Source organism: Larus michahellis, chromosome 2, assembly GCF_964199755.1.
Source record: "Larus michahellis chromosome 2, bLarMic1.1, whole genome shotgun sequence".
Lineage (NCBI taxonomy): Eukaryota > Metazoa > Chordata > Aves > Charadriiformes > Laridae > Larus > Larus michahellis.
This window is the reverse complement of record NC_133897.1, coordinates 84,438,728-84,465,002: the sequence shown is the minus strand read 5'-3', so window position 1 is coordinate 84,465,002 and position 26,275 is coordinate 84,438,728. Positions and strand designations below refer to the sequence as shown.

Sequence of the window (26,275 nt, the reverse complement as noted above, 5' to 3'; positions counted from 1 at the left end):
ACAACTGTAGGAAATAGCACTTTTGATCAAGCCAATAGGTCTATAACTTGATCCTCTCCCTGTGAGCGCAAGCACTTCAGATTGTGTTAAATGTATGGAGAATACTGCAGCACAGAAGTACTAGCAGTTGGCTGTGCTGTCATCGGAGAAATGTCATGTTCTCTTCAAGCCTGGAACTGATGGCCAGAACAGGCAGGGAAGCATCAACATAGTTGTAAAACCTGGTTTATTTCTTAAAAATAAATACAAAAATATAAATATAAAACATTGGCAGATAGAATTTGATGAAATGGAGTTGCACAAACTTTTTTTTAAACCAGCTGCATATTACACTTATTAACACCACGTGTACATTTTGTTTTAATTTTAATGTACAGAACAGGACATATTGGATTTTTTCTTCTTTGCCATCTTAAAAGCTGCACTTGCAAGGATATGACATGTACCTAACAGAAGCGGCTTGTACATGAGGTTGCTTAAGGGATTATCACCCTGTTCAAATTTCTGAAGGTAAGGTATTTTTATTTTACTTACTAAAATGGACAACACTGAATTTCCATAGCTTTGGCTCTTGGAAGGTGATTAAATAAAATGCTGTATATATTCCAAGTGGTATCCTACTAGAAAGAATGAATGACATTAATGGACAAATTAAAAACAATTTTTAAAAGGAAACCATTGTGCTGAGTGGCAGGAAAATTTTCCTGAATGTTAAATACTGTTGAGTGCAGAAGGTGTCTGTAAAATTACTTCCGCTCAAAGGAAACAAAAATGTAGCCTACTGTAGGTCAAGAAGTGTCTTTGTCACTTTCTCCTCCACCATACATTTCAGCTAGCTTATTAAACCGAGGGCCCCATTCTCGGAGGTAATCATAGTTTTGGTCTCCTTCGGTAGTACCCGACTCTAAGGAGCTCAAGGATTCAGCTATTGAATCATTTCCTTCGTAGGCATAGGTTGCAAGTGAGTCATACGGTGGTGCAGAAGGATCAGTATCATGCTCTTTAAGCCTTTGGTTAATGAAATCTCGGACATCTGTGTTATCTGGTGCTGAAGGAGTCCTCCGTGGTACAAATAACGTCTCAGGGAGAATGTCTCGTCGAAGCTTCTTATCTTCGATAGCTGCAGGATTCCTCAGTGTGCCAATATCAAAGGCTTGGGTGTCTTCCTCTCCACCGCCTTCATCATTATAACTCACAATGTTGTCTCTGATGTCCTCTTTAGAGAGGATCAAAGGCTCCTTCTTTCGTTGCCTCTTTAGAGCAGCAAACAGCACCACTATAACTTAGAGTGAAACAAAGAATGGGTAAAGATCTTTATTTAACAATTTCTTAGCAGTAAATCCACCAAGTAAAAGAGCTTTATTTCAGCTACATTTTAGCAATTAATTTCTCTCTGATAAACGGATAAATATCTGTATTTTTATTACGGTAGCACAGTAAGATCTATATCAAAATGTGCTATTTTGCACACACTTTGCGTGCTCTGCTTTATAGAACCATGAGATTGTCTACATACTCCTTCTGTGACTTTAATGAGTTTTAAAATAGCTAGGTCTATTCTGAAGATCTTTTCCCTTTTTCAAGCTCAAAGTATATTGTTAAATGCTGCATTTGAGGTGAATTATAGGTCATTAGTGATATTCTGAAAACCACAAAATGGAGGTTTTACAAAATGCGCTTTTTTAAAATTACAGCACAGAAACTTCTGGATAGGCAGTGCTTTAATATAGCAAAAATACTATTTACTGGCATATTCTGTGTGAAATATATACTGCATGTTGACTTTAGTTAGTTATTTAAATAAAAAAGAGACATTCCCTCAAAAAAATTTAAAATGAAAGACATGAAAGTGAATTTTGATTATGCTATTCTTCCTCTCTGATCTTTTTCAGACGGCTTAACAGAATAACAAAAATTAGCTTCTGGTTGCACACTGATAGTTTTAACAGTCTGGCACTTGAATTCTTATTTACAATGTCCAGTACCCAGATAAATGGGTTTTGTCTTTTTTTTTTTTAAATTTTGTATCAAGTTGCAGTTGAATTCTTCTTGCAAAATCATTAATTTTACCAACCTGCAGAATTTTGTAAAATGAACCAGGCCTGAAGCATTTGTTCACAGGGGTAAAGACACATTTCTTTTTCTTACCTAGCAGGATAATGATGCAGAGGAGAATGGCAACCAGCGCCCCGGTGCTGAGGCCAGCAGGGAGGAGCAAAGCCTCCGCGTTGCAGGACTGCATGTTCCCCCGGCTGTCGCAGGCACACACTCGAATGGTCAGCGTGCCAGTGCTGCTCTGGATTGGGTAGTCATTGTCCGATATCACCACTGGTAGAAGGTAAGTACTTATTTCATGTCGACTGAAGCCATTCCTTCTTGTCAAAATTCTGGCAGTGTTATCTAGATGGATTAAAATACACTATTGTAGAGTGTATGAATATAAAATGTATCATTTATAGTACGCCGCAAACCACCACATTTTACATCACTGGTTGCATTTTAAACTGTTCCTGATATCATAGTGATCTCTTCTCTTTTTCTAATGTCATTCCCATTTGATTAGAAAGCTATTATAATTTTTTATGTACATCCGGCCCATTCCTCTGTGCCTCTGCACTGCCTTCGAGTGTGATTTGAAATGAGAATTTCTCAAAGCTTAAAATGTTTTATAGATTAATGCATGCAGTGCGTGACACAGTTCCAGTTCAGGGCTGAAGCCCTGAAATGAAGTGGCCAACTGAGAAAAAATAAACTTCTGCTTCACGCTGTTCAACAAGCACGCTGTTCTGAAAGATTCTTTCTATGGCTCTCCCGTGACAACACCCACAGGACTGCTATCTGTAAACTCGGTATGAGATTTTCCACACCAAAACACTTTCAACATACCATAGAACAATGATTTATGTACCTTAGCACATGGAATAGATTTTGTAGGTAAAAAGTGTCCTAGGAATTCAGAAAATGTGAAAGATGGTCGGTATTCCTGCAGTTTTGAGAAGTGAATTTACTAAACTGTATTTGTAGCAGACAAATTATGTGTATGCGGTAGTTGTATGCGGTACACTTAGTTGTATGCGGTACACTTCAGCTTGAAAAGCTGTTCACTGAGTGGCCAGAGGGAAGGGAAGTAATGAATAACAGGGAGAGACTATTTCTTCTATTTTTAGGGCCACAACACTAGAGTGTGAGACAACACTAATGTTGCTAACCTTTTGGTCCAAAAGAGAGAAAATACATATTTAGCCTCCATTAGAAGGAAAAATCAAATTTTCATCATATTGTGGACCTCTTGAGGTAAGTGGTTAGCTATCTTGCCAGCCAGCTTCAGGCTGAATTCAAATAATCCATGTGCAAAAAGAAAGAAAATAATTACAGATAGAAAAAAAATAGCAAGGTCTATACCTCTACACACTCAGGACTTAGTCACCAGGATATAATCTTGTTTAAAATATTAATATTTTTTTTTTCATAGCCTTCATGATGTGAAACACAAAATTTTCCTTTATTGCATCCCTTCATTGGTTTTGGGAATTTGTATGCTATTTGTTTTCATTCAACATCAAAAACTATGTGTCTGATGGATCTTTAAATACCTCTGCTGCTGGGAATTTTATAAGGTACCCAAACAATTTGATTTCATTTCTTCACCTTCCCTACTGTTTTTTTCTCTATCTAACCTAAAATTTTTCATGTTGTTTGCAGGCTATTACTTCCTGCAATGTTCATCAGGAAAAAAGGATTATTTCCATTGCCTTTATGCCTTTAATACATTTGAAGGCTGGTATCATGTACCCCTCATTTATTTCTTCTGTAATCTAGAGCTCTCTCAGTTAGTCATACAGACAATGAGGGCCAAAATGGGTGCATAGTTCCCCTTCTCCAACAGAATCTTCTGAAAATTTTCTCTGATAAAGATTGACAAAGGACTAAAAGAAAAGACAAAGTGGCTATGTGCTCAGAACTATTATTTTCATTAATGGTCAGAAAGAAGAAAAAACAGAAGACCAAGGAAAAAAGAGCTATGTGACAGAAGGATAAAGTGGAAAATCTGAACTAATCGGTAGAGCCATTTTTGAAACCTTTTTTTCTCCTTCAGTCAAGCACTTCATCTGGCTACTCACCCCAAACCAACACTTTGACTGATTTTCTTTACAATTTGTTTTATCACATTTTTGCCATCCTAATTTTTGCCTCCCTTACACACATAAAAATGTAGAAGTCCTAAACTACAAACATTCAGGTAAAATTATTTTTCTTGCTAGCAGCAACCTCAATGGCCTCTCTACTTATTGATAGACACCAAAAGCAAATATAGTCCAGACAGCAAAGATAAAACACTTTCCCTGGAACAGGCATGAACTTTACCTTCATTATCCTGAACAGTGAAGTTAGGGTTAACAGCAGCTAAACTGAAGAAAAATTTTTGTCCACCAAGAGGGTCATCTTTGTCTACTGCACTTATGGTTTGAATAAGCTGCAGGAAAAAAGCAAGCAAACAAACAACAAAAAACCAAAATACACCTAGGTTTTTGATACAGCTCTCTGATTACTTTAAGACGACTAGAAGTGTTAAGACATCTCCATGTTCAAACTATACACATATTGACTTAAACTGTAGAATACATTAACTGAACAAATGTTAAACAAGTATATATATAAGTTTTTCCAGCAAGAGCATCCATACACGTTTCATGTGGTGGCACACGTACACATATAAAATGGACAGCTTCTATCTTAGTCTTCCTCTATTTCTTTTTTTTAATACCTATTTTTATATTTCTGTAACTACATAGAGGACAAAACTTGTCAAAAATAATTTTATCTGTAGCCTAGGTTGGTTTTATTCTTCATCTCTTATCCATCATTTTAAATTCAAATCAATGCCTAAGACAGAAATTCAGAGGATGTTTCATATTTTTGTGACAAAAATGGTATTTAATCAAATAGATATTTCTGATAGGATAGAATCATAGCGTCATTAAATAGTTTTGGTAGGAAGAGACCTTTAAGATCATCAAGTCTAAGCGATAACCTACCACTGCCAAGTTACCACTAAACCATGTCCCTCAGCACTACGTCTATATGTCTTTTAAATATCTTGATGGTGACTCAACCACTTCCCTGGGCAGCCTGTTCCAATGCTTGATAATCCTTTCTCTGAAGAAATTTTTCCTAATATCCAGTCTAAATCTCCCCCAGTGCAACTTGAGGCTGTTTCCTCTTGTCCTATCACCTTTTATTTGGGACAAGAGACTGACCCCCACCTCGCTACCACCTCCTTTCAAGTAGTTGGAAAGAGCAATAAGATCTCCTTCAGCCTTCTTTTCTCCAGACTAAACAAACCCAGTTCCCTCAGCAGCTCCTCGTAAGACTTGTGCTCCAGACCCTTCACCAGCTTTGTTGCCCTTCTCTGGACATGCTCCAGAACCTTGATGTCTTTTTTGTGGCGAGGGACCCAAAACTGAACAGAGTATTCAAGATGTGGCTTCACCAGTGATGAGTACAGGAGGACTAGGGAGGACTTCCCTAGTCGTACTGGACACATTATTTCTGAAACAAGCCAGGATGCTATTGGCTTTCTTGGCCACCTGGGCACACTACTGGCTCATATTCAGCTGGTTATCGACTAATACCCCCAGGTCCTTTTCTGCTGGGCAGCTTTCCAGCCACACTTCCCTAAGCCTTTAGTATTGCATGGGGTTGTTGTGACCCAAGCGCAGGACCTGGCACTTGGCCTTCTTGAACCTCATACCATTGGCCTCAGCCCATCAATCCAGTCTGTCCAGGTCCCTCTGTAGAGCCTTCCTACCTCAAGCAGATCAACACTCACATCCAACTTGGTGTCGTCTGTACACCTACTGAGGGTGCACTTGATTCCCTCATCCAGATCATTGATAAAGATATTAAACACAACAGGCCCCACTGAACCCTGTGGAACACCACTTGTGACTGGCCGTCGACTGGATTTAACTTCAGTCACCACAATTCTTTGGCCCCAGCCATCCAGCCAGTTTTTTACCCAGTGAAGGGAAGTTACCGTTTCAAATTAAATGTAAAAATAAAAATATAAGTTTCTAAAATGTGATTTTTCTATTTATTAGCATAGCAAAATACACCAATAAGATTCCTGAGATAAAAAAATGCCAGTTAGATTGAATACATGTATTACAACTCTTGCAAAACATTGTAGCATATTCTACAGATGCACCGCCTCAGAGTGGGGTGAGAATCTGGTGTCACAATTCTCAGAGCAGGATGCATCAGATCAGTTCAATACTTGGACTGAGTGCTTTCTGCAATACCTACAAAAAAAGTTTAGGTATTTTTTTGGGAAGCAATGGCAAGCGCTTTATCAACATCTGTTTATCTGTGAGGTAAATGAATACGTGGATTTTTTTCACTGAAGTTTCTATACCTCAGGGTGGCAAAATGTCATTTCCCAAACATAATGCAATTTTGGACATCTTTATTGCTTTATTTCAGAGTGCTTTTTTTTATGCCATAGCAATAAATACTGTACCTATGGCCGAATTTTTGTGCATGCATGTGTGAATGTTCAGTTAGGTTCTTAAGTTTAACTTCCAAAAATAGGTTAATCTTTAGCCTATGTCATTTCTATCCTTCATTTCTGATCCGTCATTTTAAATTGCAGTGTTTTTTCAAGCATGGAATTACATCTAATTTTTGACACTACTCCTTCCCTGTGGCATACTTGTTAAACCCTGTTTGGTTTTCCTCTTCCATTTCTTCCAAATACAGCCATTTCTCTTCATGTCACAGCTTTTTTCAGGACTGATCATCTTTAACATCAGCAATTGCAATGTACTCCTGTTTGCCTTAACAGATGCATGATTAACTCCCAACTTCTCTCTTGTCCATCCAAAATACAGTAAAAAATTTCTTCGTGAGACAAGGAATGGATTTGTTTTAATGCAACAGCTTGCTTGCTTTCTCAACTGGAGTTTTGTCTTTCTCTACATTTGTTTTCTCACGTAAACCCCCAATAACTTACTAGATGAACAAAACGGATGATACAAACATAGAATATTATTTGTTTTTAAAGAACAAAACTTTAAATTATTTAGTAATTAGCAAATAAATCTTTAGATATTTTTGCAAAATTAAGTCAAGAAAACACTAGCCCATTTTACTTCACAATTGGAGGCCGTGAATGCAGTCAGGTGTTGGTGTTAATCTGATGAAAATCAACTCCTCCACTTCTGAGTGTCCATACTCAGTTTAAAAGGAGTATGTATAATTTTTTATAGCCTAAATCTCTTACGGCTTAGAAGGATTATTCACCTACTATGGCACTATCGACCAGTGTCCCCTAGCAGAACAGCAGGCGACAAGAAAATATCTTTTATTAATTCCCCCATTCATCATTTATTGTGGCAACCGAAGTTCTCTGGGAACTTCTCTGTTCAAGTACTGACAATTTTTAACCTTATAATATATTTTGCAAGAAAATTTAGCTAATTTGCTTACATTAGGAATAAAAAAAAAACAACTTGCCTGTGTTTTTCTGTTGCAAGGATCATTTAGGTATTAAAATGTAGGGATAATTAAAAAATGGCAGCAAACATCTGGCTGACTAAATACTATGCAGTTTCAAATTACTTGCTGGTAAGTTTCTTTAAAAGGCAAAGTTTTAAGGATCATCTTAGTGAACTAATGCTTTTAGATACATTGTCACATTTGTAGCACCTCTAAATTAATTGTAAAATACTTCACAAACAAAGACATTATTTGCTTTGCTATTCTCTATTAGAACCTAAGCTTTTAAAATACTGATAAAATTTTTTCTGTAAATGAGGATATTACTGGAAATTCACACTGGAAGTGCCTTACTACCTCCTTTTCAAATGAGGCCACATACGCATTCCAATAGAGCAAGTACTCTTCGTCTCCTGTCTGAGCCTGGAAAGTTCTCCTTGTAGTCTCATTGCTGCACTCAAGTTCCTTCTGTATGTCATCCCAAGGAACATGCTCTTCACCAGATTGGGAGATCAGTGTGGATGAAGTTTATTTAGAGTTGGCCTTTGGTCTTTGGCCTTTGGAAGGAGCAGCATCTTCCTGTTAACTGTTTGAAACACTGCATGGTTTCTTGTGCTCTTTCAAGGCCTGTACGTGAAGCAAGCTTCAGACAATACATGGACACAACATACAAATGAGCAAGGGGGAAAGCAGATTCCTCCTGCATTCCTGGGAAGCAATAAAAGTACAGATGTAGTCCATAGTTAACGATATATGTTGTTTTGGTGATTTCTTTACTTGCCTACTTCATCTGTCTTGAAGTCAATTATAGCAACACCATAGGTTTGGATGTCCTAAATAAGAAGTAGGAATCCCTCTCAGCTGTCTCTTTTTTTTTTTTTTTTTGTCAAAATAAATAGCTCTGTTGTACTTTATCCCTCCACTCTCCTCTATTTCACCAGTTGTGATCACAATGAAGGTGAGCAAACGCTAAGGATCCCAGTGTGACACGGAATTTTGCTTTCACAATTTTTTCAGACTAGCCATTTAGACTCTAACAGTTCTGCCTCTTCTCCAAGACTTGTCTAATTAAGATTTGGGTTGGAGTTAGACCTTTCCATCCCATAGTATTTGTATCGGATGGTTCCTTGTGTTTGACTCTTCCTTTTGTTCCCTTGTGCAAGCAATTGCAACGTCACAGAAAGTGTTTCCTAAGAGTGATACGCTATATTATCTTATGGACTTTCAGTGTATTGTGCTTGCTTCTCCATGTCTTGTTCCTCCATCATTCCAGTCTCAGCCATCTTGGGGCACCTTATGGATCTCATGAAAGTGGGTCTTTGCTCAAATTTTTAATTATTTTCACAAATCCCACCACTTTAAGCAGACTGTACCACTGTCTGACAGGTAAATGTAATGACTCTACAATTTTTATCCAGTTATAATCCAGTTGTTTGTGGGCACAGAACTGACAGAACTAATTAAGATTGTAACAAACCATGGGAGCTGTGTTGCACGAGCTTTTCCTTTTGTGCAGTTGCTAGACAGCCACTTGCAATACTATCTGTGTTTTAGCAAACCTGGACTCATTCTTGAAGGTTCAAGGACCAATAAAGCATTCAGTATACTAGTTTTTAGCCATTGCTTGCTCGACTCTGAACCTCTGGTCAGTAACTCATAGCAGGGTAACTACTTGGAGTGTCTTATATAGATGCAAATCCAATTGAAGAAAAAAGAAACATTTCATACTCGGTACACCTCTTTATTTGTAATCAACATGTGCATTAGCAGCCTTTTCCCTTTCTCGGTGGCTTTCAAATATAAACCTACAATGGAGAGGAACTGAAATGGTAGAAAGTAAACTCTGCCTTACAGGTCATCTACCACCCAGTGTTACGTTGTAAATATAGACAATGGGTATTGCAGCATATCTGCTACTCTTAGTGTACATTTTTGTTATTTCTTACTAAAACTGAATAATACTAATCATTAACGGTTTTATTCCTCAGTTTCTTAAATTTGTCTATACCATTTTGTACTGTTTTTAAAAAATGCAATTAAACAAGCAGCAGCAACTATCCAGGAAAAAAGTACTTAAGTCTTATCAGAAAATCCTGTTTAGTGTTAAGGGACCTTTTGAAGAAGGAAGTAAATATGAGTAATTTCTACTGTTCCCCTGCCTTCCTATGATTTAACAAAATAGACTTCTGGAAACTGATAGACTACCAGGAAATAGCTAGTTGTCTGAAGAAGTTTAGAAGTTATCAATACTATTCCAAAAATAGAAACCTGGGAAGTCTTTTGTTTCCCTGGAACCATCAGAAAATTATTTCCCATAGCCTTTATAGCTACAGCAGCTATAGTGGTAATTGTTCTGACACAAAACAGTAGTTATAATCTAAGGGGGTTCTTACGTGACGTAACATATACACATATGTATATGATACTTGCAGAAACTTATTTAATGTTGGAGTTTTGACAAGAGGCAAGGCTAGTTAGCATTCCATTGCTCCAGGCAATGCGTTCAAATGCATAAGTTAGTGTTAGTCCTTCTTTGTTTTGACTCCCATGGGACAGGTCAGGGGGAGTGCTTTTGGTTTACATTAAAAAATCCCAAATAAACAGAAGTTGAAAACATTATATTGCACATTATCTGCTGATGACATGGGTAACTATATTAATGTGATATATCCTGTTTTACGCATGGTTTCATACAGTGTTGTTTTCCTCTTAGACCAATTAACCATGGGATACCCCTATTACATCCACAGTAACTTGCTTCTCCTTGCTAGCAATGCCAGGTTGCACAGGAATGCGTCCAGGCGGGTTTGGAATGTCTCCAGAGCTGGAGACTCCACCACCTCTCTGGGCAGCCTGTGCCAGTGCTCTGCCACCCTCAAAGGAAAGAAGTTCCTCCTCATGTTTAGGTGGAATTTCCTATGCTCTAGTTTGTGCCCATTACCTCTGTGCTGAATTAAGATATAGGAAAAATACAAAAAAGAATAAATCATTCATATTTTAAAACATCATTGAAAGAGAATCCATGATGAGCTAGACTGATTCGTGTAACATTGGGACACGTAAAAAGGGAGTGGACACGTATAGGTTTAGTAAAACGAAGGCTAATAAGAGCAAGATCATAACAAGCATGCTTGGAGATGCAAACAAATGAAATTACAAAATTCCTCATTACTTTTGAGGCTTTGAAAGCGGCAGGGAACCATGCAGTTTACCTGCTTCCTACCTCTGGCTCAGACAGGTAGTCATTTAGAGAAAGGACATGATCTTTCAAGGGCCCTGAACACCACTGGACACCCGTGACAGGATAGGTCTGTTAACACAAAGCCTATGTGATTTCATATATGTTTGCTACTCAATATTTTTAAATTTTATGTATATAACCCCCCAGACACACACGTTTATATATATTATAATGACCAGAGTAGGAGAAGATGGTGAACATCCAAAGGAAAAAAGACCTAAGCATTTTACCATTTAAACATCACAATATACTTTTGCCAGGTGCGGGTGCCCCGGTGCCGGCGGCGGGTGCTGCGGGGCGGCCCCTGTGTTGCCGGGCCGGGGCTGCCCCGTGCCGGACACAGCCGGTTCCAGCCGGCTCCAACGGCCCCAGCGCAGGGCACAGCTGAGCCCCTCAGCCACGGGCGGGCGCCGCGGGGAAAGCCTGGCTCAGAAAGGGCAAAACGCTGCCCGGCAGCCAGGGCTGAGGGAAACCGGGTGAGAAACAGCCCTGCGAGCCCCGAGGGGAGAGCGGGAGGAGGGGAGGAGGGGCTCCGGGCGCCCCCGCGGAGATGCCCCCGCGGCCCCGGCAGAGACCCCGCTGGGGCGGGGGTTTCCCGGCAGCCCCTGGGAAGGGCCCGGCCTGGAGCAGGGAAACGCGTGAGGAGGCAGGAGCGGCAGAGAGGAGGAGGCAGAGGAGTCAGGAATGAAGGTGAACCTGGGAATCAGAGGGGATGAAGGGAAGGTGTGTCAATTCTTTTATTTCTCACCATCCTACCCTATTTTTAGCTGGCAGTAAATTTAATTAATTTTCCCCAAGTTGAGTCTGTCTTGCCAGTGATGGTAATTGGTAAGCCTTCATCTCAACCCATTTTCTTTTCTTTCTTATTTTCTCCCCCTGTCCTCTTGAGGAGGGAGGGAGCAGCTGGGTGAGCGCCTGCCTACTGTCCAAGGTCAACTCACACCTTCTTTTCTTTTGACAGAGGCTCATGAGAGGAAGGGCTCCTCTTCTGACCATCACTATAGGAAAAGTGACTACGTAAAAAAAATGCACTCATCTTCCTTTTAAAATCTCTCCGAAACAGGACTGACGTCTCTTTTTTGTGCTGTTTCCTGTCATTTACATCAGAGGATCTGTGGAGGCTGGCTGCTGAGCTGCCAGACGTGTGGCAGCTGGGAGCTGACAAAACCAGTGGGAATCCATCTGCCCAGATGTCCATCTCCTTCCTGGCTCTTTTCACCTGTGTATGGAGGACAGCTGAACTTCTTTGTGTACAGGGCTGCAGCAGCCCAAGCATTTTGCTCCTTTCTTCCACTTGACTCCTACCGAGTCAGCCTTGTATAGCTCACACAAATGCCTCTGCCCTCTTTATGCCATCACACCAAGATTGTCCTTATTTTGGGGGGTTGAAGGAACAACAACCATCAAAAAGGCAGCAGACAGGTGCTGCTTCTTAATAGCTTGAGCTTTTTGCAACAGAGTATTCCCATTGTTTGGAAGGTCATGGCATGATCTGACATCAGCAGTAGCAGCAAGCAGGAAAAGATTCACAGGCCCTTTGGAGTCACTCAGACTCCAAAACCCACATTTCATAAAAAATACTGTCCCTCCCTCTCTTGCTATATATACACATATATGTGTGTGTATATATCTATATAGATATATACACACACATATACATATACTGTTTATGTGTGTGTGTATATATATATACAGAAAAATTATATGACTCGAGTAAATAGAAATTTTAAGGGGAAATAAAGGAACTGGAGAACTCTAATATTCATTAAAATGTTTCTCAGTAGGAGATAGGAAGAGTTTAAGTGAATACCACAGGATTTGTGAGTGATGAAGTATCCTAATAGTTTCAGTGATAGAATGGAAGATTCAAATTTGTTCATGGATCAAATGTAATTATGAAAACCTGAAAGAAAATAAAAATAGCATAAATGTGGAAGGAACCAAACTTAGAGAACCGTGCTCAGTATGGATTGATTATATTCAGTCTCTCAGGACGGACTGAATTCCAAAATAACAAGTCTTATTTATGATCTACCAGTAATCAAGAAGAACATAGTTACATTTAAATAGATTATTCTTGTTATCCTGCATTGAATTTTTTTCTCTTCCTGTGAATTGTTTTCTTCAAACAATCATTTGCAATTCAGATTTTTTTTTTAAAATATGTTTATACTTATGGTCCTTTTAGTAAACGTCACTTTTTTTCTGATAAAGGAGACACTACTGAGCTCTACAAAAATTTAAATAAACATTTATGGATACACACACTTATTTAGCTTCTCATTTATTAGTTATAAACGATTAGTGTGGGTTTTTCCATTTTTATCTGGCACCCTTTTCTGAAAGTGAACAGAAAACCAGTGCAATGCAGAAATAACTTTCATATTTACTTTTAAATTATACTGACACCAATATTCTAGATAGCTCAGAAAAACAGAGTTCCTCAAAATACGTTTACATGAAAATATAACTTCTATTAAGCATTTCCTGTACCCTCCATAGTTAGTGACCTGGACAGAACAGATTCTAAAACCTGAAACAGAGTAAAATTTGTGGATTAATGCGTTTAGATTTTTTTTTTTACCCAGGACTTTTTTTTGTGAAACTGGAAGAGGAAAATTCAGTGCTCTACTTTTCCAATTCTTAATCCATATCTCATATTGAAAGTGATTGAAATATTATTGTAGCATTTATAGAAGACACTGTAACTGTCAGAAATTCTGGATGTTTAGCCAGTGATTTCTATTTGTCTAACAGCTTCAATTATCTTATAACTCTTGTAGCAGACAAATGCCCTTGCTCAGTACCGTTAGACATTTTATGTATTTTAATTTTGGGCTTTAAATCCTCTGTACTAATTTCCAACTGATGTTACTTGAGATAGAAGAATGTCAACCTGAATGTGAAATTTGTAATACAACCTGAATGCCATACCTACAGGACTCAAAACGGTTAAGACAAGCAAGAGCTTCTCCCATGTTCTGTTCAAAGGTGCTAAAATGATTGCACTGAGGTAGTACTGCTACCATTTTAAAGGACTTATTATTGGCTGACCATGCTCTGGAATATGCTGTGCTGTAATAGGAAATTATTTTTAAGCAGTTCTAATAAGCACCTGCCTATTAGCCCGTCATTTCACTTAAACTGAAGTACACATTCTGTAGCCTCTGAGAGGCAAACCAAAATATTATGTTATCAGTTCAAAAGATATATGCTTTGTATTCTCTTTTAGAAAGTTTTTTGGTGCCATAATAAAAGATAAATCTAACAACAAAATTAAAAAAGGTATGACAGATGGAAATGTCTATAATCGCCACCGTCTGCATGGATTGTTATTTGAGAATTATTGAAAATATAGATAAAACTTTTCAGTAGTTACATATAACATTTTACTTTGTGAAGATAATGGTGAAACTAATTATGACCATGTCTCTTGGACATACCTAGTCAGGATTTAACAGTCCCACAGAGTTAGGTAAAGAAAAATGGTAATTTAAATACTGATGCTGTTGTAACATATTTCACTGATATTTCACTCTAAGCCTCACCTACAGAGCTACTTTGCTTTCATTTTTAACTTTTCAAAAGCTATTTCGGACATGATTTCTCCCAAGCAACAGGCAAGAATGGTCTACAGTTGAGTGCCGTAGCAAAACTGGATAGTGGAAAGTGTTTATCCAAGGCATACCTGGCCGGCTCTTGCATTTTCACAGACAAAAGTATCATAGAATACAGCAAACTGTGGGGCATTGTCATTAACATCCAAAATTCTTACGTAGACAGGAACACGAGTAGTATCTTTGGGGTTGTCTGACAGGAGAAGAGAGAAGAATAATGAGTTTATTTTCCCACTAAAAGTTTTCTGCTTTCTTCCAAATTCTGTGAGCAATAGACATGCAAAATTAGGTATGAAACTGGTCAAAATTTAACGTACAAACTGATAACAGGTAAGAATTTGGCCTCCTGAAAAATACGGAGATATTTCACTTAGAGTGAAAAATAAATTAAAGTATTGGTATTTAGTGAGCAATTAAGATTTTACACGAAAAATAGGGGCTGCAACTGTTAATAATCTATATAAATATAATATATGAAAAATATGCCCACTACTCTAATGACAAATTTCATTATTGGGAGGGCTCAAGAGTATTATTCTGCTGTAAGGTTTTGATTTTTTTTCTTTAAATTATTTGTGATCTGTTTTGTTTTACACAGAAAATACATTATTGACTTTGTGCTGTTTTGAAAATTTTTGAAGCCTGACTTTCTCTCTCTCATGCCTTAATAAGTGTGGAGGAATTCCAACAAAGCCAATGAAAGTATCCCCCAAAATATCTGGTAAAAAATTTATTAGAGTTTTTATGTTTAAATTGCCTTAAAATATATGTGTAGATTTTCAGACCTTAGGTTAAGAAAGAAGAATAGTAATCTCCCCCTTTTCCAATGCCATAACCCTAGTATTATTTGCAGTGCCCTCGCATAAGTATAGGTTAATTTGGGAATACAAGAGTCCCTTTTCTCACTTGCTGGTCTAGTTGCCGTACCAAGAATCTGAAATAATGACTGGGTGTAAAAAATTGAAGCCAATTCCAAGTTTCTTGGAATTCTGCTAGATGGTAGCTAAATACTATATGATTTTCTAACTTCAGTAGAATGGGATAAGTAACAATAGAGATGATTCAGAACTACTGATTTCGTTTTCTTTTCCTTTTAAACTTTTTCAAATAAAACAGTAGAAATTTAGGAGTAGCTGGCATTAAGTTCACTTGTTATTAATAACACCTTTGCTACAGAGTGTGATGTGGACCTTTTTGACATATTGAATTATTTAAAATGGCAGGTTTAGGGCACTGTTTTTCATAGCCTTTTGCATTTTTGTACTGACTTTCCAAATATGATCTATTCTTAACACTTCTTTCCCATTGAGTCATGCTTCACAGGTAATATTTTTAAAGTTTTGAAGACTTAAATCTCCCTCTTCGCTTCTTTCTCCAAAACTAATGTACCTCTTTGGAGAATGCTAGCTACTCCTACAAGGTCCAGAATGCAAATTTCCTCAAAGTGTCCTGAGAGGGAAATAAGTTTATCCCTATGATATAAGCATACAAGGATACTAAGGTTTTTCATTTTTTAAATACTTCTGAAAAGTATTCTTACAACACTGGACAGCACTGTGAATGATTGTAAGCTCAGGACCATGCATCTCAAGGGAAAAAAAAAAGGTTAAAAAAAAAAAAGGTAAAAAAAAAAAAAGTACAGCTAATGGATGTGCTCGGTACGAGCAGCCTGTTACCCTGGACTACAGAAATGGGGACAGGCAGGCTAAGAGTGGTTAATTGGCTGGATGCAATGCTCCATTTACTTCTCTGCAGTGTGGTTCTTGCCAGCCATGTCTCACTGCTGACCAGCAATGTTTTCTTTTTTTTTTGACTGATACAGAATTAACCCTGAAAAAACAGTGTCTTTGAAAGCAAATGATCCTCAGTAGCTGATTTCAAAGATCAGCCCTTTGTCCCTCAGAAAATTTTCTGTCGGGCGATTGGAGTTAATCTCAATATTGTGGAAGGTTTAGGACTTGTAGTAGTTTAGACTCTTTGTACTTTTAACATGAAAATATCTACAGAGACCCGATGTAAATAGTCTAAGAAATGCTACAGTTTAGGGATCAGTTTGAACCTAACTTGTAAGATGTATTGATTCCAAGAGCTGTAGATACCATAGGAAGAGATAGTGAAAATATTTCTAAGGAAATGAAGAAAATGATAGAGACAAAAACATGGATTACCATCCTGAACTCTGCTACTTTAACAGCAAAATAATGCAATTGTCCTCAAAGAAAAGGAAAAAACCAGGATTACTCCAGTGTCATTATTTGATTGGGTAACATAGCAGAAGTAACTGGGACATTAAATATCAGTGGTGTAAGTTGGGGAGGAAAAAAGCTATGAGGAAACAGCTGGGCTTAGCTACCCCCAATTTACTTTCCCAGAATATCTAATAGAATGGGGCAGGGGGGGAAGGAAGGGAGGCTTTTTCTCATGAAGTCACAGCTGTAACTTTGCAGGTTACGGAAAACTGAAAGGAAAAAGAGACCAAATTGGCTTACTGATCTCAGCTGCTATAACGCTAAGATTGTGCCATTGTGATATCTCACGGTCAAGTGGCTTAGAAGTATAGATGGACCCGTTTCCAGAATGGATATTAAATATCCTGTCAAGGTCAGTATGACGATCCAGAGAAAACCTAAATATGATAGAGAAAGAAAACGCATTCTCAAAATGATGGAAAATGGAAGAAAGCATGTTTCACAGCAAGTCAATAAAGCTTTTGGGTTCTATACATTTCATTACAAAGGTTAATTTTGAGAAGACTTGCATTCAGTTTCTATAAAAACTTATGAAAATTCTCAAGTTTAGTTCCATAGAGTGAGGAATAAAAATTGCAAGAATTTCATAAATATGATAAAATAGTGTAATATTTGATCATCTGAGCTTTTATAGACATATATAAGAATCATAAAAAATAAGTCAGAATTTCAATATAGGGTTAAAGAATTGTTTTAATTCTGAAAGGAAAATTGTTTTTGATGTACTGTTCCTTCAGACTGAGACTGACAGCTAATTTATGAGCTTTTCAAAAGTATGTTTATAAGCTCAGCTTCTACACTTTATGATATATTAATTTGCTAGAGATCAAGTTAAAAAAATCTCTATAAAAATAAGTTCACATGCATAACTTTCACTTTCATGAACATACTGATGTTAAAGGACCTTCTATGTTGTTATAATTGCTATGCTTCTGCAGGCAAAACTTCTACTAACACAATATGGCAGAATGTCAAACTATAATCAGAAAATTGCTCTTTCCTCCATTTTTTATAATATTTAACACTGCGTCCAAAGTTATGATTAAACCTTTGATGTGGAATTAAGTGTAGGATTTTGTGAAGCACAGAACATTTGTCTAACAACCTGGCAGAATTGGGACAAATAAAAAAAAAAAAAAGGTCTGCTAGTACACTTGTACAGTGCAGTAGAAACAATTGTTCATGTTTCTGTGAACTTTTATGAGTGATCTAAACAATTCATCAAGTGTATCTCTTTTTACTTACAGTACTTAACTAAATTGAGCCAAATGAAAAACTGCTGTAATATGAATATAATGTCTGTAACATTTTGGTGAGTTTTGTTTGCTCACTCCACCACACATAATAACATAAATATGTAAAACAAACAAAAAAAACCCAACAAAAAAGCCAGCACCAAAATGAATACAAGAACAAAACAAAAGGAAATTAGAACAGACAAAAAAGACTTCTGAAAGTGCAGGAAAGACTTGCTCAAATTATTTTTTTTACTACTAGCTGACATTAATAATTGGTAGTTAGAATTAAACAAAAACCTGCTATTTTCCCGAGAAATTATATTTAAGACTATTGGGCTTACATGGTAAGCATTTGATTTTACTTCATCCATGGAAGGAGTTTTAGTGAGGAAAAAAACTTATTTCGAAAGCACTCTAGCTAAGTTTTCAATAGGCAATAATCCGTTTGCCAGCTGATGAGACCTCTTCTACATTGTTTTAGTAAAAATTCCATACTATTTCATAATAGCCATGAGATAATCACATACTTTTACTATATCATATTACTTCTGATGGCCTGAAAATGTTACCAAATTTATTATTTTCAAAAGATATTAATTGAACAGAAAGAGAAATTAATGCAACAGGAAGCTATTTGCACTCAATTTCTAGGAAGTCTAACATACAGAATTTTAATAAAGAGAAATGAATATTTTAAAATAAACACCTAAACAGAAAAAAAAAAAGAATCGATCTACAACTTGCAGCTGTAATATTTTTTTTTAATAGTAGTATTAAAATAGTTTACAAACTGCCCTAATTTCAAAATATGACAACTTTCAAAATACTTTTGTTTAAACGTTAGCTTTTCACTTCTGGGGTATAGACATAGTACTTTGTATTTAATATTGATATTGTAAGAAATAAAAGCTTGTAAAAACTTGTCCTAAGTAATTATTGTTTGAAGGAATATACAAGGTTGCTTTGGAAGTTGAGAAGCAAAGCAAATACTAAAGAGAATTCAATCTATGCAATGTAAATTGTTTTAAAGTTCTTGTCTTCAACTAGATAGCATTAAATGAAAGCTAAAAGAAATGAATGTACTATGAATAGCATTTTCACATATATCTTTGATGTTTTTCTTCAAGCGAACCAAATATATAGGTTCAATGGTACCTTTCAAGTTTTTAGAAATTTCTTTGTCCTTATTACTATTGATTTGCTCCACCTGCCTCTTCTAAATTATTTTCTATGAGAGAATGAAAGAAAAATCAACAGGACATAGAAAAATTATATAAAATAATCTCTAGGTTGCTACTCTGTGTAAATAGTGATGAGGGAAATACCTGCCACAGTTCTTCAGTTCACCAAGTTGCGTCACAAACAAAATGAACCAAAGCTCATTTGTTTGTTCTTTTTCCAGTCACAATTAAGAAAATGTAACTTCTAAAATTGTCAGTTGTCTTATGCAATTAGAGTGGATAAAAGATGCAATGCTAAGTTATTTATATATTCTTAAATTTTAGAGACTTGGTGTCATCTCTTTTCCATACACACAAATCACCATAGGAGAAAATTAGATTCAGTTTCATTTCCTAATCCAGCTTTACCACCTGGGCCTCATTAAGAAGTATGTGACAATTGACTTCAAGGTCAGTAAATAGGGTTCTTTTGCCAGAATGTGATTTTTGTACTTCGTTCAGTATTTCAGACAACACATATCCCTCTTGGACAGCATTGCCTTACCTGTTTCTTAAAGCTTGTTATAGGAAAACAAACAAAAAAATCCCACACCAAAATATAGTTTACTGCATTCAGCTATATGCGTTGTAGTATGTAGCATCTAGTAGTATATATAAAAAAGATTTTTGAATATATTAATCTTTTCATGTCTAATTCTTTGGGGTGTTTGAGCACACACAAAGATAATTTTATCCTGTATAGCAATCACTCTGACAAATCTACAAAGCCGAACGCACCAACCAGAGCAGGTGAGATCCGGACTGCATACTTTCCAGGACTGCCCAGAGGAAGAATTAGAAAGCTCTGTGCCCTTCCTGGGTGATAGACAGGTTTGACGCTTTTTCACAGTGCGAAGCAAAAAGTACTCATTAGGAACCTACTTGAAATCAATGTGTAATTTTATAAATTTTCTGAGATTTGAAGTACTAGAAAACATTTCCTACATCTCTTGTGTGCAAGTGAATGGCTGTTCCCTGAGGTGTTCAGAGGCTGATGGATAGCATCATTCTCAATTCTGTCTGTCTCTGGGACACTAACAAATAACAGAAAAAAACATTAGCATCTTTTTCCTGTGCACTACGTTTACATGAAAATTCATGTTGTATTACCGTTTCTCTTAATTTTTTTTTGCAAATGATGTATTTACAGAGTAGAGTACTACCTTATTGGACTTGAGGCTGAATCAGGATCCCGTGCCATTACTGTTCCTATTATTGTCCCCAACTCAATATCTTCATGCACCTCAAAAAGGTAAGAAGATCTGCTGAAGACAGGAGGTTCATCTACATCTTCTACAGAGATCTTCACAATAGTTGTATCTTTGAAAGGCCCAAGATAATAGAAGCGTGGATCCACATGGGTATTCTCAGCTTCTACTTTTAAGGTATAAAGTCGTCTTGTCTCATAGTCCAGTGGCTAAAAATTAAGATGAGGATATACTTTATTAAATTACATTACATATTGACAGATGTTGACCTATATACATAATGGAAAGTGAAGAGGACTCAAAGCCTTGTCAGATCTTGCCCTGGGTTGGGGGAACCACAATACAGTTCAAATTTTCCACAGCATAGGGATCACTTTCTCTAGTGAGAAACTTCCATTGTTTTTAGAGGAAGTTTCTCTTCCTAAATATTATTTGAATTATCATAACACCAATGACAAAAAGGTTTTCAGTGCAATTTTACCAATTATTTTGTGATTTTTGCAGCTGTTTCACAAGAATATTGATTTGAAACAATCATATGGTCATTTAAAATACTTGAAATACAGATTTGAAATACTGACAGTTCAGAAGAAGGTACTTAATACTAATATTTCTCAGGAAATACTATAAACTCTTGGATACTCAAAATGGACTGAGTATCCTTATTATTAAACAAGTGTAACTGGCCTTAAGTATCAGGAATGTTTCACGTTTCTTTTAAGGAGGGGGTGTGTGTCGAAGTTCTCTATATCTAGTGAAATAGTAAGAGATTAATCTTGTTCCTTTTCATTTAATTTAATGAATCCAACATCAGAGATTTTTTTTTTCTTTTTGCAAAATAGATTTGACATTTTTGTCAGCAGTTCCTTTTTAAAATGGAAGGAGGACATGTTCAGGGTTATAATTAGAAATGATTTTGGATAGAAAAGAACCTCTATTCCTTCAAATTTTTCTAACTGTCATAGAAGAAAAGTGTTAGCTAATTAATGATATTGAGGAAATGAGCAAGCTGAGAATTTACCTTTCTGACACAAAGACTCCCTTAACTCCCCCAAAATCTAAGGGAGATATCAAACTCGTGGTTTTCATGCATTAAAATGGGTGGTAGAAGACTTGTTTTTTCTGCCTAACTGCTTTTAAGTATAAATTAATGCCCATGAAAGATGCCAGAAATTCAAATATTCTATTTAAGAGCAGAAAAATGCAGTCCAGTAAAAGAATGAGTTTTCCCACTGCCCCAAACTTGTTTTAAAACAGTGGTTAGAGCAGAAGGGAGAATATCTATGAATATAATTGAGAAATGCAACACTGCTGCTATTTAAGCTAGATCTGAGACTATCGCTGCGTCTATTAAGTGCAGCATGCTGCTGTTAAGGGATGCTGGCTTCAAGCCTAGAAGCAAAGAAGCCATGTTAGTCCTGCTTTATTCTAATTAGCTGGCTTAATTTGCCAGAAGGTGCACCACACAGATGTAGTTAACTTCCTTCTAGTACATTCACGTCCATTTGGACATCTCTTCAGGCTACGCTACGACACATGGATATAAAATGCGTGGATTATACAAGTATTCCAACATATCAGCAGTAATGCACAAAGTTGTTGCCCAAATATATGAAATTGCGGCAAAGCAATTATTTTGTCCGTGAGAACTTGTATAGAAAAACTTGTATAGGAAAAGTTCTTCTGCAGCAAATATTAAATTCAGACTAAGTAACGTAAGGGCTCAGTAAAGGAACGCCAGCTATTTGTACTTATTCACCATTGAAAACAGAAATCAATGTGTCTAAATAATAAAAAAAAAAGAACATTTTCATAAATGAACAAACAGAGCATATCTTCTTCCTTGCTAATTAATGCTGCTGTTTGTGCTATCCATATAAGCTACTTATTTATCAATATGAGAAAGCATCCTGAAAATAGCAAAATGTGTCAGATTGCTAATGACAAAATGAGAAGTTCTTGTTCATTAGCATTTATTGGTGACATTTTTGGAGCTGCTGTGTTATAGCTTAAGAATTTTTTATGCTTGATCCATTTATTAGACTGTGTTTTCAAGACTGTGTTGATTTAGTATAATAGCAGTCTGTGGGAAAAACTCGAATCAAGCAAGAAAAGAGCATCTCAAGAGAAGCCTTCGCAAACTTCTAGAAAAAGGAAAAATATTGGCCCCCAAACTTTGTATTTTCAGTCCTTCCCAGATAAACTACAATGCTGACTATGAGGATAGAACATAGAGATTAAAAAGGAACGCACTCTGATCTTTGCAGAACTTATCTTTTCCTTGGCTGTGATTATCAAGAGATGCAGAGATATATTTTGTGGTAGTGTTTAATTTGTTATTCTCTGCTTAAGGAGATTTGTTTTAAAAGCTAATATAAACAGTGCTTTATGTTAGAAATGCTGCTTGAACTCTTTAGAAACACATCTGAAAATGCCAAAGAAAAGGACTGAGGGACTTCTGGAAGGGAAATTGCTGAGAAGCAGGAGAATGGCACTTCTAAAAGTGAGACCTTACGCTTCTGAAAGTGCACTGACATGAAGGCAGAGGGCAGAAATAAAGCTAGCTCTGAAACAGGGACACCGTCATTATTCTCTGCTCATGTGTTAACCGGCTGATGTGTTCGAAATAGGAACAAAACAATGTAGCTTGTGACTCTGTTTCCGTGAGTGTGTTTGCGTTCTGGCATATGCTGGTCACCTGTGTTGATGAGAATCTCCTAGGTAATGGAAACCTATGTCTCTCAGTAGTGAGTGAACTGCATATTGCTTGCTGAAGAAAATAGAGATTACATAATTACTAAAGAAGTCTGTATTTGAAATCACATAGACAATTAGTACTAGCACATTGGGGATGGTGCATTTTTTACATACTTTCCTAGCAATGATGCTTTAAACCTATGCTGCAGCTCAGATGTTGTTACCACGTGTTATTTCCAGTTCATCTTAAAAGGAAATAGTACTGTTCAGTCACTGATGGGAGATGCTTGCAAGGGCTAAATAGTCAGAACATACCATATGACCTAAGCACTTTTTTCCAAAGAACATTTGTGGCATAACATTGACACCAAAACCATTTAGTGGATGTTGTTAATAGACACCTTTCGCACAGTTATGATGCCTTCCTGTGTGTCCTTCTGTGTCACAATATCAAACATATCTGTCCCATCGCCATCTATAATTCTGTATTCTACTTCTGCATTTTTTCCAGTGTCTGCATCTGTGGCTTTGACACTGCCAATGGCTGTCCCAACTGGGGAGGACTCAGGAATGCGGAGGTGGATGGTACCTGTCAAAGAGACAAAGAGCCACTCAGGACCCCCATAAGCCATTACACATGCATTAAGTAACATTGTGTCACACAATAGCTGATTACATATTTTTGTGTATCTTTTATATTTTAGAGAGCTTGCCGTTTAATATTGGGAGGATAGGCAAAATGTGAGGCAGAGAACTATGCAGGGGAAAACTTCAGGTAGAAGACTGAAAACAAAATCATCGAAAACCAAAATAATCAAAAAACAAAATCACAGAAAAATTGGCTTGAAAAAGACCTTTATTCTTCTATCTCAAAGAAGAATCAACCATGTCTGTACTTTTCTTGTTGATGACATTCCTGAAACATCATCTGGAAAAACAGTTCTGTGCTCTTTTCAGGCTTCATTCTGCTTTTTTCCCCTTAATATCTAAGGTGAATCTTCTGATATACATTTTACATCTATTTTATCATGGAAGCAATACAAAGAACAAAGAACAGAACTCCCTGACTTTGCTGGACAATTCTAAGCAATTTCAGCTTTCAAAATTAGATCGTCAGATACAGTGTTAAATAAAATTGAATGACATCTTAATGCAAGGATAGGGTTTTGAAAATCCACAAACAGAAGGTGTGCCTATACTTGTTAAAGCAGTTAATTTATACTTAAATAGGGCTTATGAACATTGCAGTTTTTGGTTTTGTGCTACTCTCAGTTGTATCCCTTTATTGTGGTGTCATACAGCTGATAAAAACCCATAGGAATAAAACTGTCATCATTCAGACATACTGCAATAAACTGAAATAAATATCTTACCATACATTTTAGTATTCTATATCCTAGCTTTACTGTGAAAACTGAAAAAAAGGGTTGAGATCTCTGGTCCCATCTTTCAGAACATAGGGTAGAAAAACATGTGGGGCACATAACGCACTGTGAAGAATTCTCAGAAGAAGATTTTAAAATGAATGCAGATACAGCTGTCATTCCAAAGATGAAAGTTAAGTCATCAAAGCTCTACTGAAAAACATTTTCTTCTCTGGCCTTAGTTAAGTGTTCCAAGATTTGACATTTTACTTCGAGACTTCCTAAGGTAAGTAAAGTGAGTTAGAAAGAGAGTGCAGTTAACAGCACCACAAAAACGGAAGTGGTAAAGGCCAGCAACCACAACAGGAAAAAGTGAAATAGGCTCCCCCAAAGGCAGCACATACATATCTTGTTACAAATAAGAAGTACAGAAAAGTCCATAAAGGGGGTTATTAGTTTTGTGTGATCAGGAAGAATCATGGGGACAGAGCAGTGGTAACGCAGTACGGGAAGGCCACTGGCACATTGATTTTATCATATCGTCAGGAAAGCACAGGTGAGTCATGTGAGGATTATCAGCGTCTCTTAATAGAGTATATTACAAGCCAGCTACAGAGTGACAAAGGAACTGGTTTTGGTTTTGGGAACACTAACTGAAAAAAAAAACCTTATTATTCATTGGGACATTTGAGACTTTCTTTCATTCTACAGAACTAGGTTTTTTCTGTTCTGTTAAATTACAGTTTACCAAACCGAAAAGAAAAGAAAAAAAAAGCAAAAATTCAAAAAAATACACACATTCACATATCGTTTATAATAAAACGTTGAATGAAAAATATTGAAATTGAATTTCTTAATTTCTTCATACAATTTTACTTAGGTAGCTTTTGATATGAAAGTGATATAGAGCAGCAGAATTAATACTTGATGGCCATATACACTCCACATTCTGCTGATATGAATTTGTGTTTGCTCTGTTGCATTTTAGTGTTTCAAACAAGTGATTTATCTTGCGTTTGACATTTTCATTACCTTTCTCTAATACTTAAATCTGTGTACTTTGCTACGTTAGTGTATAATCTCTCTGTAATCGCCTAATGGTAAAAAGAACAGAAGCAAAAATAGCCACTGCTCCCATTTAGTATCTATTCGGTACTATGTGAGACTATGGTCAAAGACCACTTTTTTCCCAATTAATATTTATATGTTATAATTAGTTCTATGCTGTGTCAACTATCCCCCCCATTTTTTTCTGGAGTGTTTAAAACTACATCCCCAAGTTATGCCTTGTGGACACTACTTTGACTCCCACTGCAATACCCAACTCATTAATTTAGTCTACAAAGTGGTAAGAGCTCATATCTTGAATTGCTAATAAGGTAGTGGAAACAGACAGCGATAATAACCAGAAACCTATCATCTGAAAAATAATTTTATGTCTAACCTACCCACTTATAGAAATCTCAACCGTGGTATGAGACACTTCATTTTATTATTTTTGTCACTGAAGACGTTTAATGCATTGACTAAGTATGGGATGCAGTGCAGCTTGAGACACTGTATCAGAACACAAACTGCACCACACTAGAATTATTCTTGTAAAACTCTGCTGTCTATCCTTTTTCTCTCACTTCTCTTCTTCCTCAAGGAAAGTGATTTACTGTTTGCATTTACTCCAGTGAGTCATGTTCTTTCGTTTATGTGTGTCAGGAATAAAAATGGGAGGATCAAGGAAAGGAAAAGCTTTTCCATATACTAAGGAGAGTGGAAATCAGCTGGAAGATTAAAATCTACACACCTGTGTCTGGAAATACTTCATTCAGTCATAAAAATGAAAAAGCAATCTTATTCATGTTTACCCTTCTGCCCATTTACTCTTGAATAGGCACATAATGTAGAGGTAAATATTTTTAGAGAGTAATACAGGCTGTAGTCTCACAGGAG

The 26,275-nt window shown here is 36.7% G+C and overlaps 1 protein-coding gene across 2 annotated transcripts in view; it reads right to left on the bottom strand.

The window, feature by feature from the left end:
* Positions 1-210: 210 nt before the first annotated feature.
* CDH10 (cadherin 10) overlaps positions 211-26,275 on the bottom strand; it is a 106,126-nt gene continuing 80,061 nt past the window's right edge. For both annotated transcript variants that reach the window (XM_074576149.1, XM_074576150.1), the window contains 7 exons: positions 23,369-23,556; positions 20,226-20,479; positions 16,845-16,981; positions 14,427-14,548; positions 4,366-4,474; positions 2,149-2,400; positions 211-1,282 (listed from right to left, as the gene is read on the bottom strand). In XM_074576149.1, the coding sequence (XP_074432250.1) occupies positions 789-1,282; positions 2,149-2,400; positions 4,366-4,474; positions 14,427-14,548; positions 16,845-16,981; positions 20,226-20,479; positions 23,369-23,556 (1,556 nt within the window). In that variant the 3' untranslated portion in view covers positions 211-788. The remainder of the gene's footprint in view (positions 1,283-2,148; positions 2,401-4,365; positions 4,475-14,426; positions 14,549-16,844; positions 16,982-20,225; positions 20,480-23,368; positions 23,557-26,275) is intronic.